The 20,615-nt window shown below is 31.4% G+C and overlaps 2 protein-coding genes across 3 annotated transcripts in view; one reads left to right on the top strand and one right to left on the bottom strand.

The window, feature by feature from the left end:
* The window catches only part of LOC111033116 (carcinoembryonic antigen-related cell adhesion molecule 6-like), an 84,770-nt gene that overhangs the window by 13,485 nt on the left and 50,670 nt on the right, over nt 1-20,615 (bottom strand). The window lies entirely within an intron of this gene.
* On the top strand, nt 2,951-5,275 carry LOC111033114 (zinc finger MYM-type protein 1-like). The gene is made up of 2 exons (XM_022313708.1): nt 2,951-4,456; nt 4,820-5,275. The coding sequence occupies exon 1, from the start codon at nt 2,963-2,965 to the stop codon at nt 4,277-4,279; it is 1,317 nt and encodes a 438-aa protein (XP_022169400.1). The 5' UTR covers nt 2,951-2,962; the 3' UTR covers nt 4,280-4,456; nt 4,820-5,275.

Genomic DNA, 20,615 nt, shown 5'->3' with positions numbered 1-20,615 from the left:
GTTTGTATCTAAGCATTTTTCAAAAAAATAATCCAAACCCCTCTATTTTTTGGTTTATAAGATACGAGTTCTGAATATGGATGTATATTTCATCAACTTGAAAATACCAAGATAAATATTATTTTATAGTGTGTACCTTAAAAATAAGATTAAAGATACCTTTTCATTTTTAACCTCGTGTAACCAGTATTTTCGGTTTCTAATCACTAGTTTTTCAGTTTTTTTTTTATTTCACAAGATACGACAGATCAACGACTATTGCACGACTAAAACAATAATTAAAATACGTAAAATAGTTGATGCAATTATATGTGGTTTTATTTTGTGATGAACAGCGCGCGAAAATTATTTCAAATCAGCGTTGTCGAATAATTCACATAGATATTAAATTATGCATTACTCCGGACGTTTTATAAAATACAATTTTTACATTTTAATTAAAAATTAAGCACCTGTCAATTATTATTATAAAAATAACAAATATTTTATCAGATTTTTCAATACATTTTTTTGTTATAATAGCGAGCATGAGTAAAAAATTAATCTACTAAGCATACGGAAAGTCCGTTTTTTTGCCACTAAAACTCATAAGTTGTAACTATCTATAGGTATACACTATACATATTATAAGTTACAAGCACGAAACAATAATTTGGGTTTAAAAAAAATGTACGCCACACATTTTCAGTTTTATGAAAAACCGTCTCCCGACTTACCTAATTTACATGATATTATATACAGTGTGATTCACCAATCATAATCATCTTCATTCTTTCTTTTCATAATGAATTTGAATTATGATTTTTTCGCCATTCATGAAACACCAATAACTTATTTATTTCTAATAAGTACCTATCACCTTTTTTCCCTGTAAATTATTGAGATTATGACTCTTTTGGAAATGTTGATGTACCAATCTAAATCAAAATTAGACTTAATTCTGTTCGAGTTATTAAACATTGTGTTCTATAATTATTAATTAATTATAGTAAACGAATCCATGGTAAAAGGTTTGGAACACAGGGCGTCACTGATGATTTCGAAATGAAAGTTATATCGAAATCGTATATTTTGTGATAATAATTGCCTGAGTGTATCAAATTCGATATTACATCTATAGATATATTTTCATATTCCTGTAAGACCGTTTTTAAAGAATATCATGGGTCAGTATATACATTTTAATAATTCGGAGACTACTCGGTCGAATTTTTATTTAGAATAGGCGGGTATACCGCAACTATACAACTACAACGCTGTTGTGTACGACGTCAAAACAAATAACGAATCGTTTTCAATTTACTTTATTAGGTAAAACCCTATTGTTTTATTTACACGTTGTTTGTCTACGAGATTTCCCCGGTGAGAGGATTTTTATCCGTTGCGTGTCGCGAGCGGTGTTCACATAATCCCGTCGTAACCCACGCGGCTCAGCTCGGGTGGGTACACGGCACTGCGCCTAGACCCGAACGCGGCTCTTAAATGCCCCACGTGGGTCCACTCAGACCGAGTACATATTCAATAATATTGGCGACGATATATTGTGCAATATGACCGTATGATGATATTAATATGATACGGCTAGTTCAAAGACCAGTTTCGCATAAGGTAGTTCGCAATATTATTACACTCGTTATAGATCGATTCGGTGAGTTCAAACAATTCAATCCGCGATGCGGGGCACTAGTGGGCAGTGGCTTCATAAAATTAAATGATAACTTGACTGCTATGTAATATTAATTGATAGTTTAAAGTCTTTGGGCTGTGCCACGTCAAACGTATATAGTTCAGTCTTACGTCCCAGCACCGCATTGTACGTTCAACAGATTTTTTTTCTGGGAGGGGGGACGGGGGGCAAGGAGGTAGCTGACCTATGGCGATTTACTTGAAGGCAAAGATGCCGTGTGAATAAATACACAAATTATTAGTTTGTAGTTTTAACCAGAGTTTTAGATTTTCAGAAATATGTTTTAATTTAAAGAGTAATAATTTTTTTTCAAATTAATTGAAATTAAAACAAAATTCTTACAATGGAAACTAATTTAACTAGGAAGGTCATTAAGTTAATTTTGGAGTTAACTGACGTCATATTATGCTTGAAATCCAAAAAAATAATTTTATTTTTAACTAACTAATGTCCACCCTTGAGTATAGATAAACTTGAGTAATACACAATATATTATAATGCAATTATTACTAACTTGATATTATTATGTTTTCACCAATTTTGCAATTCTACAAGACTTTAAGAAAGGCTTCTTATTGTTTACTTGTAGGTATATATATATATTTATTATTGCGGTGAATTATTTGAGAAGTACAAATTAAAATGGACTCCACTTCATCAACCATACACATTTAGATACAATACGTGAAAAGTATTTTCTCATTGCCCCCTCCTCCTCCACAGACAAAAATAAGGCTCAAGTTATGCCACTGACATAAGATGCTTCGTAGTGCCAATTAAATTGTAACTTAGTTGGACTCATGCTACTATTATACTGCACTCAATTTTATTATCATTTTCTTGTTTGCAGTATGAATTTAAAATCGAATTATTCGTTTCACGGTTACTGAGTTCGAAGTCGAATTTCATCCAATTTTTTTTCGTGCACTAAAAATAGAGTACCCATTATTATATTATTATACTGTTTGGGGTTATTCGAAAAAAAAAATAATTTTAAAAAGATGGTTTTACAGATATTTATTTGGCACGTCTGCAGTAGCTGTGTGGTGTAAAACAAATGTGTAATTTTCTATTGCCACTCGTTACAAGAAACAGATGTAGCCAATATAATATAGGTGATACCAAGTTTCATAAAAATATACAACCAACAAATTTCAATTGGTTTGATACATAATTATAATAATAATAATAATAATAATAATAATGATTTATCGTGAAAAATATAATATGATACAGGCGGATANTCAAAATAAACTTCTTTGTATATTGGCGGATATGGTTCGAAAGGATATTTTAAAACAAGTGAATAAGTCAGGGCAATTTGCTGTAATAATTGACACAACTACAGATGTTTCTAATCAAGAACAATTTACTGTCATTTTAAGATACATAGATGAAGGAAAACCTCAAGAGCGTTTGGTAGCACTAGAAACTGCTTCTGATTCTACTGGTCTAGGTATGTTTAAAGTGTTTTGTAGCATTACAGACAAATACAATATCAACTGGAAAACACAGATGATTGCTCAAACATATGATGGTGCTGCCTCTATGCAAGGCAAATACAGTGGATTGAAAACACGTATACAAGCGGAGAATCCAAAAGCAATGTTTACTTGGTGTTTTGCCCACAAACTAAATTTAGTTATAGTTGATACTTGTGATTGCTGCATTAATACCAAAACTTTTTTCGGTAATGTTGGCGCTTTAATTGAATTTATGAGAGCTAGAAAACGGACGGCTGCCTTTGTAGAATCTCAAGAAATATTAAATCCGAGAGAACAAAAGCGTCGCATCAAACGTTTTTCCATTACTAGATGGACATCCCATGATCGAGCTTTGGTTGTCATTCAAGAAAAGTACTCTGCTCTGCTGAAAGCATTGGAAAATATTTCAAAAGCAAATGATTCAGATCGTTATACAACTTCAACAGCCAAAAACTTCATTTCGGTTATAACATCATTCCAATTTATCTTAGTTTTGGTTCTGATGAGAAGAATATTTTCGGTTTCCACTGAAGTTTCAAACTATTTGCAATCAAAATCTATTGATTTCATGCAAGCTATCAAAATGGTGAATATTGCTAAGAATAGATTGAAAATTTTGCGTACTGATGAAGGATGTACTGAAATAATTAATACTGCTAAAGAATTTGCTACTAAAAACAGTCTTTCCCAATGTGACTTCAAAATGGTAAGAGCAAGAAAGAAGAAAATAATGCCTGGTGAACTATCCAGAGATGAAGTGCTACAATCTCCTACTGATTTATTTCGCTGTGACGTTTGTTTTAAAGTTTTAGATGCTATTATTACATCAATTGACACAAGATTTAATGATTCTCAAGAAATTCTTAAAGATTTAAGCCTGCTTACTCCGGAACGTATGTTATCCATTAAAACTAAAAGTGAATTGCCCAGTAGCGCGTTTGAACAATTATCGAATTGGATAGACATTGATACTAATAAATTACAATCTGAATATTTAACATTTAGCAACAGCTTAAATGATCTTTTTAATGACAATTATTCAACAACAACAAGTATATACAATGACAAAAATAATGACAGGACTGATCAACCAGATTTTAGTTCATAAATAAGTGATGATTCTGAAATTGAAGAAGTCAGTACAACAAAAATGTCTAGCTTAGACATTTTGGGTTTATTATCAAGTCACAACTTAATAGCAGCCTTTCCAAATTTGTACTTGGCATATAAAGCGTTGTGCATCATACCTGCATCATCCGCATCTGCTGAACGCAGCTTTTCTAAGGTAATTTTTAATTATTATTTCATTATTATTAAATAGAACAAAAAACTTGTAGCATTTTTATATTTGTTTAACTCTAAAAAAGACAAAGTAAGAAACAAGTGCAATGCATATAATGTCTAAGCTGGTGGCTATGCAATCATATTTTGCGTTTAATTACATATTTTATGGCTATTCTCTACTTTTTTTTTTGTCTTTTTTATTTGCAAATACCTTTAGCTATAAATTAGTTCTAATAATTTTGTAAAATGTAGATAATAATAATATTATTAACTGTACCTATTATTTTATATTTTTATTAACCAAATATTGTTTTTTAAAATCTAATTTTACTAAAAATACAAATCATCACAATTATGATTTCAGGTAAAACTAGTTAAATCTAGGCTTAGATCAACCATTGGGCAGAATCGGTTGGAAAGTTTACTTATATTAAGCTGTGAAAGAGATATTGAAATTGATCGTAATGAAGCAATTGACATATTTGCAAAGTCCTCCGATCTCTTGATGCAGAATTTATTGTTTAAATAAAATATTAAGTGATATTTTAATTATTGTAATTTGTGCTACTTAACCCTATTAAACACCAAAGTGATCTTTTAAAAAATATTATCTCATTTAATGTTATTTTGATTAATCTTATAACATGGTTTTGAAATTGCCTGATAGAGGCAATTTCCCCACAAACCCATAAATGTAATGTTTTTATAGGCCAATTTTTAAGAGAGAGAATACAAACCTAGTGTTTAATGTTCAATAATAGGTCATGGGCTCTTAGGTGGGTGGGTGGGTGGTTATCGAAGAATATACTTGCCTCTGAAAATTTTTTAGTTCGCCACGCCACTGGGCGGATAGATTTATTCATACTATATCCTATGGGAAAATAAATAAAAATAAGTAAGCTTCATAATATTATTTAAACTCGAGTTTTTTACAGATAAATATGTTGATGTTATGGAAACAACATAATATTTTATAAAAACTGAAATTGTTCCTTGAAATAATTTTCATTTTCTTAAATTACAAGTATTAGACTTTAGAACTTTTTTTTAATTTGAACTAAGTGAAACGAAAAGAGTATCAGTAATTTGTTTGTACCTCTTAATATTTAAAATATTTATGAATAAAATCGATTAATATTTTATACTTTTATGAAAGTATTTTGCTTTAAATACATATATCGGGCAATTCAAATGAGATGCTACTATTAAGTCACACAAATGAAAAAATAAATAGGCAGTACAATTTGTTTTTGTATTATACAAGAATGTTTTTCTTTAAATTAGGTACTCAGTTGTATTTATATAATATTATACGAGCATGTTTTTATTTAAAAACACCTGATGGTGGAAATTAAATTTAAGCCGATTAAATTGATCTTTTTCTATAGTTTTATATGTACGTAAGTATAAAGTTATAATCTTGAAAATATGTTTGTTAGAAGAAAAATTAAATATTTTAACACATTAGTAACTTGTTAACTGACATTAACGCGAAACTTCTTTATACTAAGTCTATACACCAAATATAATCACCATTAAAAGTTTCGTACTAAACACAAGTATTAATTAATATCGCATTGAACTTTATCAACAATATTGCCATAATATCTTTCCCGAATGTATCTCATCAAAATGCTATTAAGAGCAGAATGGAATATTTTACAGCTAATATAATAATTATTAAATTAGTTAAATTGCTTTAATATGACAGTAAAAATCTTGATATTATCCCTAAACGTTAATCGATTAATAACTGTTTGAATCTGAAATATTAATGTATTATGAGCTGTGCCCAAATGTATTGTTATATAATATACAATTTTATTAATATTATATTGGACAATTTGCGATTGCATTCGGCCAGGTTGCGAGTGCAGAAAAACAAAAATTGAGAGAGAAAATAGGTTCGTGAACACATAAAGAGTCAAACGTTATTGAAAAATATACTAATAAATCTGTGTGTGTGTGTGTGTGTGTGTGTGTGTGTGTGTGTGTGTGTGTGTGTGTGTGCGTCTTGGAGGTATGTATGGGTTCGACTACAAAGGATAAACGTGATAACACTAACTTTGAAAACCAACTTCTGTGTGCAGAATAATTTATTTATAATATTAGGTTCTTCGGAATAAATGACTGAATGCACATAGGTACCTACCGTAAAATGATACCGCTGTTGTTTTGTACACAACATATAATATGTAATATGTATACGCACCAAAGTCAAAGCGAATACTAAGCTGCATCAGCTATATAAACAGTCTGCAAGTGCCTATATATAGATCCTATTGTTTGCACACTGTTTAATGTTCACAGCATATTATATTATTATAAGTTATTGAAATATTGTCATAAGGCTTAGATACACTTAACAATGTCATTTTTTTATAATTATTACTATGGGTGGGCGCATTTTTAAATGTCGACATTATCGCATAATAATATTAGGTAGGTTGACACAATGATACCTATCACGACCGGAGTGGTGTTAAATAATGTGATAAGCATATCATTACATTAGATGTTTTTTTTTATTTATTAAAAAGTCATAGTTTGCTCACTACAACATGACCGTTGTCGGGTTGTCCAAAACGATTTTATAGAGATATCAACATTTTTTTAATAGATTATTGTCAACTTGTTCCGTTCAAATGTCACTATTGTAAATAATATATTATTTACGAAGGATTTGTCAGTTTTCGGACCGTAACACAACGATCGAAGTGTATTTTAAAACTTTTTTTTGTCACAATTAAAAACTTTTCGGCTCGTTGGTAATGTCACCGTGGTAATTTGGTTTAACGTAGGTAAAGATAAAATCTGCGCACAATAAAAAATACGAAAATTGATATGATATTTTTTTAAAGATTGTTCCCAACCTATAACCTACACCTGAAATGTATAATAATAATACTCGTTTATAACTGCAACTGTTCTGTGCTTTAGCTTAGCATAGTTTTATATCTAAACAGTATATGAATCGCAAAAAGAGTTCAACGACGGCTTACGTCGTTAAGATAATAATTACTAGACGTTGTGATAATGTTACACGAATAATTAATCAGCGAAAAATAATCATTTTATCCCCTTCATCGGCCATGGTTTTACGCGGCACAGGCCATAATATTATATTATCGTTTGGGCAATGTGTTTTTTGCGGGAAAAAATGGCTTCTCGAACAAATTACAAAATTGAAAAACCTCCCCGCCACAATACCGTACAATATACACTTTACCTCGCACACTCACTACTTGTACCCATCACTGCACACACACACACACACACACACACACACATATATATATAGTACTCACTGCGCACTGTTGCTCATTTATTATCTACTCTTGGATACGGTTGTAGTGAGTACATATATTGTATAGGGCGCAATCGGCCGGGTACGATTATTTTGAATTATTAACGTTCTGATCACCATTGCACGTGTTGTATATGTATGGCATCCTTTACGTGTGATTCCTAATCCGGTATAAAAGATGGCCACGCGCGCAAGAATGGTGAATAGGGAACGAAGGGAGATGGACGCGAACGGGGATATTTATGTGAGTGAAAATAAAAGAAATATGGACAGAATAAAGGTTTATCTCTCCGAGGAAAGCGGTGCTTTTGAACGGGGTCATTTGCGTATCAAAAAAGAATCGTGACTTATTGATTTTCCAATAGTATATAGGTAGGTTATAGGTGTAGGTGTCTATACACGCGTATCCTTTTGACACCGGCAAACAATATTTCATCCAAAGCTCACCAAAACTCTCCCGACGATTATTATTATTATTTATTATTGTTATTATTATTAATATATATATATATATATATATATATATGTACATTATATGTTTCGTTTGTATACCTGTACATTAGCTCAGACATCAAAAGATCCCTTCGACAGCTATAATATAATATAATTATAATATGGAATATCGTCATGCTTGGCGTGGGTAACAACAATATAAGGAACACGAAACATTGTGTTGTAGTCCGTATATAGTTGCGTACAATACTTATTATTTCGTAGAAACAAACAATTAAATGGGACGTTAAAAGACGTATACATGTTAATATCATATTTTATGACATTACCGACTGTTACCTTGTGGGTACTTACCTGCTGAGCGTCATAATTGGAAAAGCACAAGACCCCATACACTTGAGAGTTAAATATAATATTGTTTAGATCATCTGAGAAGAAGTACTATGACGGAAAAAAAAATGTTTATTTTTCTGTTTAAACGCAGATATTTAAAATATAACGATTCTTTCTATGCGTATCTGCAGCGGACACACTTCATCCGAAATAATAATATCAATTTATTATCATCTACACAATACCGATGGAAAGGTTGTAGTAGGTATTTAAAACCTATATAATGTTGTATTGTTACTGCACAGTTTATATAACACATTAACACGTCATGTCTGTTTGATTACGCGGCCCGTCTGATACATCAACGTGTGTCTCTTTGTGCTATATTCAAATTATTGTCATTCAACAACAAGTTTTCGGAGAATCATCTTGCACGGTGACAAAATACACAGGCGTTTTCAATAATTTAGGGTGCGATCTACCTGAGTTCGTCCTCGAACACATCCACCTGTCAGCCATGTAGGCCACGTATCACTACTATAGTTACTCGTTCTTGACACACGCCCATCCCACATCAGGGAACAGACCTACAAAGCACACACTAACTAAACAATGATAATATGCCTAATTGATTACTTAGAAGGAGTTGGTTATTTAACTTTAAAATATGTCTACGCATAATTCGTCGACTGTAAAAAAACCCGAAACAATAATTTAAGACAACGTTTAGTTTAATAATGTCTTGGATCTCTATCATATAGACACAATTATATTGTCAAAAAACGTATTTCAAAAATACATACAGATTAGAACAGAGTTATCGACAAATACGGGCAAACACTTTGTAATCCACTCTATTGTAATACACTTTCCGACAAACAATAGTCACATATTATTATTACATATCATTACTCAGTGTATGATGTATTCCGATAAGCACGACAATTATTAAGGATTTAAAAGGGTTTTATTTCCTGTTTTGGAATAGAAAGTTATAAATTCTTAATGAAAATCTCCTTGTTCAGTATTTTTGAGTAAAAGAAACATTTTATATCATACACCTAATACGTAAAAGGCATTATATATTTTATGGCGGCAAATTATGATGCTGGAGAATATTGTCGCTTAATCGTATTAATCCCAAAAACTGTTAAAATATGGTCATAAAAACAACTCTCCTCTCACATGCTCAACAAGAAAATAAAATTTCCGAAAGCGCTAAAACTGCATCTTCTAAATTTTGATAATTTTATTTGCATCATACAAAATGGTACTCAAATATTTTACTTTACATTTTCTAACATCACATTCTTCAATTATTTAATGACAACTGTAATCAAGAATTCTTTTTTTATAATGATTGCATTTTCGGTATATCTATCGATCTTTTGAAAGATTTGAGATTCCTAAGCCGATTCTATAGGAAACACATTATTCTAAGATTATCCTAGCAAAAGTTGTATTCTGCGTTTGGCTGGAAAGGTTTTCTTATACCTCTAACCATAAGGTTGTCTTTTGTGTACCTACCTAAGTCTCACAAAGCACAAACCTAAATTAAATAAATCCAATAGATTTTAGCTTAGTATTACATAGCTAGTTATTTGTATGGATTGGCCTGCCTATGAAATGAAAATATAATACAAAAATATCATTGGAACCGCTAAATATAAATCCTAAGTGCTGAGCACCCTACCGGATCTGTTGTTGACAAGTCTCGAGAGAGGTGAAAATATGTTGCACGTGATGTGCTACCTATAGTACACACTTTACTAATTACAAATGAAAAAAAAATTGTATTTATAATAAATGTTCTATGTTTTGATATGAATATTTGAGTTAATATACGTACTTAAACAGGCCAAGAGTGAGTGGATCCACCCATCGCTTACCCCGTAAAACTGCCACTGGCACCCTGATATAACTTACGCCCCACCATCATATATTATTATAATTTTACCAATGACAATATTATATTATATTCCTCTTACTCGTATATAATATCTGATGAGTGGTTAGAAACGAGACCATATATTATAATAATATCAGGCTGCGGACACTGTAAAATTATAACAATAATTAGTGACCGTTATTTAGGAGGAAGATAATATCGTTATATACATGTATGGTGGTCATGCTGATTTCCTCCAAAAAAAAAAATGGCGAATTCGTTCATCGCATTTCCCTATAATTTCTTATCAGTGTCCATTCTGATTTATTTATTCTGTGATAAAATTAAGGTGTTAATCTGAATGTACTAATGACCAACCACATCCGTCCCTTGATCAATTGAATAATATTGTGATTGTTCCACCGATAAACTCGTTCACTGTACCAATGAAACGAATCGAGTTTTTGGTTGACGAAACGGAAAACGTTAACTATTAAATGTATTTTCTTTGATTTTCGCCCATTGACGAGTGGTTCAAATCGACTTGTCGGTGCGGTGAATACATAGTGATTAAACTCTAAGCCCGTTCCCTAAACATGGAAGTATAATATTTATACTATTTTATCGCAATATATTGGTGTAGGTATTATTTTTTTAAAGATAAATCCCAACGTCAGCAGTCAAATGAACATCGTAATGAAACGTGAACATTTTTGTGGAGTAGTCATCGTTATTCTTTCCGATGGCAGGTGAATTCGTATTCAAAGCCACATTTTTTTTCACTTGAAATTATATTAAATAAAACTGCTGTACAATTCAGAACACATCATCAGAGACAATGAAAACGACAATCGTACAAGACATAAAAATAATAATAATGTATAATATATAATGTTCTCCCTTCATATGAGAAATGCTTTGAAAGTATCTGCGGCATGATTCAATTTAAAACACAATAGCACAATCCGTTAATCGCGTAAAATATTATGTACTGATGTTCGAATTTAAAAATACCTGAGTAATTATCATAGTTTAGGATTTGTCCTTTTTTCATTCATTTAATATATTGATACCGAAAACAGGCGGACACGACCCTTTCTCGTAGCTAAGTGTACCATTTTTTCGTACAGATATCTTACAGAATGTATGCGCACTCATCGAGTTAGTAAATTCACCGATTTGTTCGTTTGGTGGGAACTAATTTTCGATTCTGATAAAACGGTCTGCACCATAAAATGGGTAAAATTATTTTACTCGGCCAACCTCTGCAGTCAGGTGTTTATTTATTTATTTTGTAACTCTACGGGGCGGCTGATATATAATATATTGTTGCTGTGTAATTCGTACTAGCCATTAGGTAATACGTTCATAATATTCTACGTAGCAAATTTAATGAAATCAGTAAGTATAAACGGTGTATAACGGTGCGTCGTCTGCACTATAATAATATAATGTCCGAACTAACAGTATATCATATTATAGCTAAGGTACCCTACACCTTTCATTATGAGTTATGTCACGCTGTGGTCTGTTTTATATTACCTGGTAACGATATACATTGAATCGACTGTTTAACCATTATTTGTCAGGATTAATATCGAAAACATCAAGTATTACTATCCAGTCGGACCATAAAATGTATGTGTTATATATTATAATTTATGTAATGGTGATATACTTAATAAAAATAAAAAAAATGTATTATGGTATGACTTTTAGTTAGAAAAAAAACAGTAGCGTAACATTTTTTCTTTTTACATATTTTAATCATTCAAAACTGCGTAATAAAGTTTTTTATATTTCGACAAATAATTCGTTTGTTAGCCTAACTATTTAAAATATATTATGATTTACAACTTATAGTCACAACATTATACATGCCATTAATATCTTATGTTACTATAGCTGACGCCCACATTGCACACGAAACGCCAATCTTCATATTATTTAAAAACGATTCAAATTCAAATGTTTGAGCTGCAATTAATTTTAAATAAAAGCCACCATAATTAAATATTTAAATTTTAAAAACATGTTTTGAAATAAAGATTTTTGGTATTTTTTATAATGTCAAACGTTAACTTACTGTAAACTTAAGTTATAACCATGCAGCATTATTGTATCCGAATAAAAGTGTTTTAAAACCTTCCTTGAGAATTTCACAATTATGTTCTTCTATTTTGAATTTATATTCAGACTTTCAAATGTAAAGACCAAAAGGTAAAAAAGATTAAAGAAAATGTTCAAGAAATAGTAAACCAGTACTGTTGTTAATTTATTTCGATTGTGTTTTTTTTTTCGTTCCGAATGCATGTGAAATACATAGTGCCTAATACAAAAAAAGTGTATTATACCGCGACCAAATAAAAATAAAAACCTAAAACAATGGTCGAAATACTCGAAACATTACATTAAAAAAATACAGTATCGTCTTGGTTTCCAGTGTAAACTTTTTGCATAAAATATGTTGTAAAATTTAAAAACTGGGAAAACTATAGTTGTTGTATGTATATGTATACAAGTGAAAGTTGCCGTTAAAGTATTGAAACTTCAGTCCGTTTAATAGGTGCAATTTTAAGTGTTTTCTTCAAGAAAAAAAAATACTGTGCATAATATTTTTCTCTTGTCTTTCATTCATATATATATATATATATATATATCTATATAGATATTATTTTTTTATGCACTCTTTTGTCCTAATGATCCGACATCAGTCTTTGTCAAATATATTAAGTGCCTACTATTCATAACTGGGACATTTTTATTTGAATCTCCCCTCCCCCTCCCCCATCAAAAAAGGGTCTTCTTCTGCTCATTTTCTTATTATTATATTACGATGATTATTCATAATCTTATTATTATTTACTGCAAAGGTGAAAGCAATTAATAACCGTCAGCGGCTGATGTCTTCAAGCGCAGACATCCTAAAATACGTAGGTATAATATTTATATACATTCATTTCGTGAACATTTGAGAGAGAAAAAATCCAAACCCTGCTGCGTATGAAATAATGAAATTCATCGTAAAAACACCACTACACATACAGGTGGTGGCACACACATATCATCGTGTGCTGTTATTATTATCATCATCATTATCATCCATCTGTAGAATCTATTACATAAAATATTTATTTATTTATTTCGATTTCCGTTCCACTTAAAAGAGTAAATATTGTGCTCGTACACGCATCTCGGGGAGCCCGGTGTATGCAAGTGTGCAATAAACTCATACACGTATATGTATTAAAATTTAAAGCATAGGTACACACATAGTACACGTCGCTGTGACAAACATTTCAAAAAAGTTGGTATATAATGGCACCTCGATATGTCTACGAAGAAAACTCGCGTCGTACACAAAACGTAAGCGTAACACTCTGTCAGGACGTGTGTCAATCACACGCACAGTTATTTATGAATAACTTTTTATTATATTATTATGTTACACAATAATAATAATATTATAAAATATAATGTGCCCGGTGGTTGTGCGCACTGTGCATTATTCAGTTATTCGCATTACCGGTGTCAAGAACACACGCCGCCGCCGTGGGTATTATAGGTAACTACATATTGTATTTTTATTATTATTATTATTATTATTTTTATTAATAAATCGAAGTACAAAACATCGATCGTCTTGACCCGTCATTAAATATTATAGCCCGCGAATTACGTACGCCGTATGCTGATGGACGGGTGAGGTGCGCAGCGATGGGTGCGATGGTCGAGGGGGCCGGGGGGTGATGGGTGCCGCAAGGTGGTTGTGACATTTTTTTCCCGTTTTCGTCGACCGTCATAAATTATTTCCATCGAATTACGTTATTTCTTTTATTCGTATTAATTCGTAATGAGTGAAATATGGATTCATCATATTTATCCATCTACTATGTATAGGTAGGGTAAGCATATCCATTATTACACATGGTTTACGTCCTATTGAAAACGTTTATACGATATTATAATTCTAGTACCTGTGGTATGTGTACACTAACTTCATTATATTATCATAGTGAAAGACGATAATATGCAAGAAGGTACAATAATATGTATATGTACTCGAAACGCATAATATTACGACATACAATATGCATCAAATAATGATTTTTTTCTGATTTTCAGAATTTTTACTTATACAAATATTAAATATTTAAAGGTTATATTACCCATTCATAAAAAATTACTTTGTATCTGAGCACTCCTTAAATTATTAAAAATCGGAACATATGGTTAATATAAATTCAAAAAAAAATTTAGATGAATTCGTTTCTAAAAATAAGGATGCATATTTGGCGAATCACTCTGTATATAATAAAATATTTTGTAGAACCGTACAAAACGGTAAATATAATAAAATATAACTATTTATTAGGTATACGTATAAATAAATTAAATAATATTCGTTAATGTTTACTTTGCGTGTGTCAGAAATCTTATAATGTCATGTTTATGTGTTATATGTATAGTTGTAAAGTAAATATAAATATATATACTTAAACATTATAGTTGAAAATAATATTTTAGAACTCTTCAAGTGAGTCAAATATTTCATAATTAATAGATAAATATCAATCCGATCTGTAAAACCGATATAATTAACTACACAACTCTGCCTCGATAGTTTAATGGCTGGAGTCTTGGACTTATTGTTCAGTTATTCAAATGATCGCCTTTAATAATGTATGCGATAAAAAATAATAATACTCTAACAAATTTAATTTAATTTTTTAAATTTAATCATATGATTTAGAACAAAAATGTTTGGTAAATTAAAATTGAAAGATTTATTCATTATTATTTTATTTTGGGCTCGATATTTATACCACTAAAATTATTGGAGTATGCACGCTAACACGCAATTCAAATTACCAATCAATATTTTAATGTAAAAAGCTAAAAATAAAGCAAAAAATAAAATGATAAAAAACAGAATGATGAAAAATTCTTTAAATCAAGGATTTATAATATGATTTCAACAGTAGTTGAAAATGCTGTAAGCATTATTTTTTATATTATTACCTACGTGTATAGTTTTAGAGTATGTTTTCTAGTAAAACATAACTAAACAGTAAACATGCATAGTCAAACAACGTATTTAGTTGTATAATTTCACAAAAAAAAATTATATATTACCTATACTATAGACTATAGTGCAGAGTAATCTACAAACACTTCAAACAAAAAAATCACGCAAATGCAAGATGTCTCGAACTCTATTGAATACTGATGTTTATGTCGATTAGATTTAACTAATTAATTTATATTGTAATAAGTTAGTTATAAGCCTGTGCCCTATATATATGGGGGCAAGAAAGGGGTGAAACGGTGGGCACTAACGAAGTACGTCGCCGCATCGTAAATAACGTTAACTCAGACGTATAAATCACGTTAATTTACTTCGATAACATGCTCCATTTCAACGGCACGTACGTTTGCGAATTTTTTACTTTTTTCTCATACATGCACTTAGGTTGTTTAGCAGACTAGTTTAGACGTAAAATATAATACGAGTACTCGTGGGGGGGGGGGGTTAGAGAGTGGTCAGTCCTGGCAGGCGGGTTCCAAACAGGCGACCAGTGTGGGCTATTATGGCTGTTTGAAATGAAAGTCCGTACAACTATTGGATATAATATATTATGCGTTATTTACAACAACGGGGTGGGAGCTCTGTGGTTCGGAGAGTCGTAGCTTGAGCAAGCGCTTCGAATGGGTCGTTTCTTGAAAAGGGTTATTTTCATATTATGTTCGCAGCTTTCTGTTAGCCGGGTTGATGTCGGATTCCGGGGCCCTCGATATCCTTGTCCGTGGATTCGGAATGTCGATCGGGATTGTCAGGTAGGCAAGCCTCAAAGCACGCATCGCTGGTTTCACGTGATCCCCGATAACATTTGCAAATTATGGCAACTGCAACAGTCTACGACTGGAACTAGTGAGCCGGATCAGACGTGGTATACAGACTGTATAAAATCAGACGGTGTATTTCTGTGTTTCCTAATATCTCGAACCAAACAGCTCAATGTAGTAGAGACGCATATGAGAATAAAATATGATTGTCCATTACTTGTTCTATAATTATTGTGTAATATAATATGACAATGGTTTATGGTTAGGAATTTGACACGAGTGCTAAAAAATATCAGTGATGCATAGTATGCATAGCCAATAATTTCCCATAAAAAGTGTTTTTCTCTATAAGAGTTGATGCTGATCTGTGGTAAGTTTTGGTTCGTTTACATTTTTGAGAACTGTACGGTTAGCAACTGTCAACTTCCAGTACACTCCGTGTAGCACACATGCTTGTGCAAACGGTCAGGGTCATTCTGCATTATCTGCAGTAGGTACTTCGGTCCAGTAACGGTAGCTGCAGAATACTGAAACGTAGTTAGAAATCAACGAATACAGCTGGTCGGACAGTCGGCTTGTTTTGCTTTGCCATCGAAGTTTATTGGCCGTGTTTGCAGTTGTTTGTTACTCATGTTTGAATCTTGCTTTGTCGATGGATTACGGCTGATCTATGAATGTAGATGGTCGAGGACAGCGCATCTTGATTTGCGGTGCAGATGATCTTCCTATATCTCGTATTTGGGTGATGGTTGATCGGGCATTCCTATAGAAGAGATCTTAGGCGCTGTCAGAGCTTCCTTGAGTCATGGACTGACGGATGGACTTGACAATACGCCATTTCAGGTAAAAAAGTGGGGCGCCTGTGATGGTTCGGATCGATACGTTTTGTACTGCCTCGATGCTTTTCCAATTTGAATCGGTAATTAGTAAGCTTTCTTTTTAGTAATATTGTTCAATTATTACCTACATTACATTATGTACAAGGTTTTTATTTCTGCAGGTATAGGTCATATGCGTATAACATTAAAACTACAAATTAATAAGAACACATAATAATACAGTTATGGATATAAAAACAAGTTCATAAGTTGCACAAATATATAAACGTATACGTTTTGATAATTCAAATGCAAAAATAATAATGGTTGCCACTTTCGAAAAATTCCTTCATAAACATTATTTACTACAATCGTAAGTTTCTTCTCTGTTATTATAACGTTGGCTTTTTAACATGCGGTGAGTCGTATCCTATACAGAGATAATAACATAAATTATGATATTATTTACGCAACGCCTATAATAGCTGGAACATAATTTTTTTTATTTTATATACCTGCATTTGGTAGTTATAGTTGGAAAACTTCAAAACACGTTTTACACTATGATAATGGAAAAACTAAAATATTAACAAAACGTGTACAAGAAGTTATTAATAAATTTTGACTTGTGCGTTTTTATTTTTTGTTTGAAAATAAAAAAAAATAATCAATTTATCTTTATTACCTATACCTTAATGTTTTTTTCCTGTTTAAATTACGCCGCAATCGACACGAAGAAAATAAATATTGTTTTATTATTATTTCGTAGTGCCTAAGGTTTTTTATTTCTTTTCATTTCTTGGACCACACAAAAGTTCACATTAATTATTAAGTTTTAAATAGCAGTAGACCTCTGCGATTGGGCTGCAGCACTGGCACGGAATAATAACTACTACACGCATTGTCAATAACTAACGGCAGTTGCCAGTAACCCTCTCTATATATTATTATTATATACTTAGGAGGTACGCATTAAAAACAAAGAAAAATATGACAATAAAAGCGTAGTAAGTACAAGCCCAAAACGCTTACTTCCACCTGCCTTAGAAATAGGGTCGAACTGTTCAGGTCAATTAGTATGATAAGCGAATAAATTACTATAATACATAAATCTTTTTAAGCAAAATACACCACTATTATCATAGTCACAAATTAAATTGGCCATGTACCCAAACCGTAGTTTAGTAACTGCAGATGGGGATGGGCAAGATACTCAAAAATGAGAATCACCATACTATAGAAAACACTAGATACTTTTGAAATAAATAAATTAATGTATTTAGATGCTCAATAGTCGACACATTAATTTCAAATTTAACCACCTATCTGAGGTACGACGTATAAGTCAATAAAAGGTAATTCGGAGAAAATAAGAAAAAACTGTTTTTGTGCTACCAACCAGTAATACATGGTTATTTCTCTTTAATACTGATTATTCATTGTGGTAAAATTAAATATATATGTTGCAAATGCTCACACATAATCCGTCTACCGTTTGATAACACATCCTACCCAATATCTCAATTTGTGATATTCTGTGATTTACGTCGTTTCTCAAATAGGTGGTTCGATTATTTTTAATAAGTAAATTAATTTCACTATATTATTATCCTTTGTGTCTATTATAATACTGTATGTCAAACGGTGAAGCCTATAGAACACCAATAAGCAATAATAACAGATGAATTATACTATACTTAATTTTAATTAATTTAATAATAATTGTTATTAATATTCATAATTATTATAATGATGGTAAGTCGGTGGTGTGAAAAAAATCTGTTGAAAACCATTATGTTAAAAATAGTAAAAGTCGAATAATTTCGTTAATTAATAGTATTACGTAGTTCTACATAAGAGTTTTTCAAAAATACGAAAATTGAATTACGGAATTAGTGTAACCGTTGTAAATTGATCGCCTCGGCTTATACCTGGAACTACACGGTCAGCCTTTATTAAATAGTTAAAAATTAAATAAACGGAGTAATTTGTCGTGCAAGAGAAAAATCATTAAAATACGCTAGTGGGTTTAATACGACTCTTTGTAATAATACGACTGTCGCAGTGGCAATAGCGCAAACTATGTTGCTCCGATACAAATTACGAACGTTTCGTTTCAACGTACAGAGAGAAATGCGTTCCTGTTTTTCGATATCTTCAGAGTCATATATTTAAGTACACACACGTGGTGTACTTATGCCTATGCGTATACGTATAAATTCTTTTACCTACATAATGCACACGCAATCGATATTAGACGAGTGAACAGTGTATATATAATATTTAAAAAAAAACATGTCGTCCGCGAGATGGTGTATTGAGAAACGTGAAAAAAAAATAATAATTTTAATAAACAAAATGTAATATAATCCAACGATATTACCTACGAATGTTCGATATTTTTCTCGTTGATATTGCGAAAATGAAAAACTGACGATTCGACTGCCAGTTTGGAACGATTCCAGCTCGAGTGCAATCGGGAATACCAGTGCCGGTGTTCTCTCAGAACGATTTTATACATAAATTTGAAAAAACGAATGAAATAAAAAATAAAAAGATATTATTATTATGCATACCTATCCATAAATTTAAGCGGACGGGGGAGGGGAGGGGTATAATCGTGATAGTTCACTGACTAGGTATATATGTTATTCGTACATCTAAAGTGTTGATTTTGGAACTTCTTGCATAGATATCAAAGTATAAGACGAATAGCACTTGTTTTGTAGTAGGTACCCTTGTGTTATAGACCATACCTATAAACTTGTGTGGCCGCACAATCACGGTTCTGCACGACTGGTAAATAGATATTGATAACTACCATACACTATGCTGAATATTAACGGTATTATTATGCATTTATACGCTAAATTAATAGTGTCGAATTTTGTAATTTATTGAACGGACAAGAAACGATAATAACTACTATATTATTATCTAGTACGTACACTGGTAATTTATGTTTAGATTTTTAGCCAAGTATTTTGGTATGTACAACAATATCACAACTAAAACCATTCTAATATAGTTCCTATAATACGGTTTTCCTAATTTTCATCTTAAGGGAAATGCAATCCAGTTTACGTTTTGGAGAAATAAACAAGACGTTTGTTCATCAATTATTACTGTTAAATTACTCTACAAAGTTTATACCAACGTCAGTCAGATACTCAGATTGAATTCGTAGGTAATAAGTAAAACAATTCACCTTCCCTAACTTTGATAACTATTTATTGTGACAATATTATTGTGTTTGTATTTTAAATGTTCCTGTGCGTGGTTATGATATAAATTTAAAAAAATATCAAAAGTATCAAACAGTAGTATAGGTTGAATTACGAGTGATACAAAGGTATACAACGGTTATCACTTATCAACATTAAACATGCATCAATGAATTAGATAAACTTGAAAAAAAAATCCTATTCATACAGTGACGGTTTATCGAATATAAAATGAATTAAAATCAAATATTTATTTGAATGTATAGACTGTCAACATATTATAATATGTG

Source organism: Myzus persicae, unplaced genomic scaffold (genome assembly GCF_001856785.1).
Source record: "Myzus persicae strain clone G006 unplaced genomic scaffold, MPER_G0061.0, whole genome shotgun sequence".
Taxonomy (NCBI): Eukaryota; Metazoa; Arthropoda; class Insecta; order Hemiptera; family Aphididae; genus Myzus; species Myzus persicae.
This window is presented reverse-complemented; position numbering and strand designations above follow the sequence as displayed.

Bases quoted from the DNA above. Each gene is read 5' to 3' on its own strand.
- LOC111033114 (XM_022313708.1), top strand. From the start codon at position 2,963: ATGGTTCGAAAGGATATTTTAAAACAAGTGAATAAGTCAGGGCAATTT.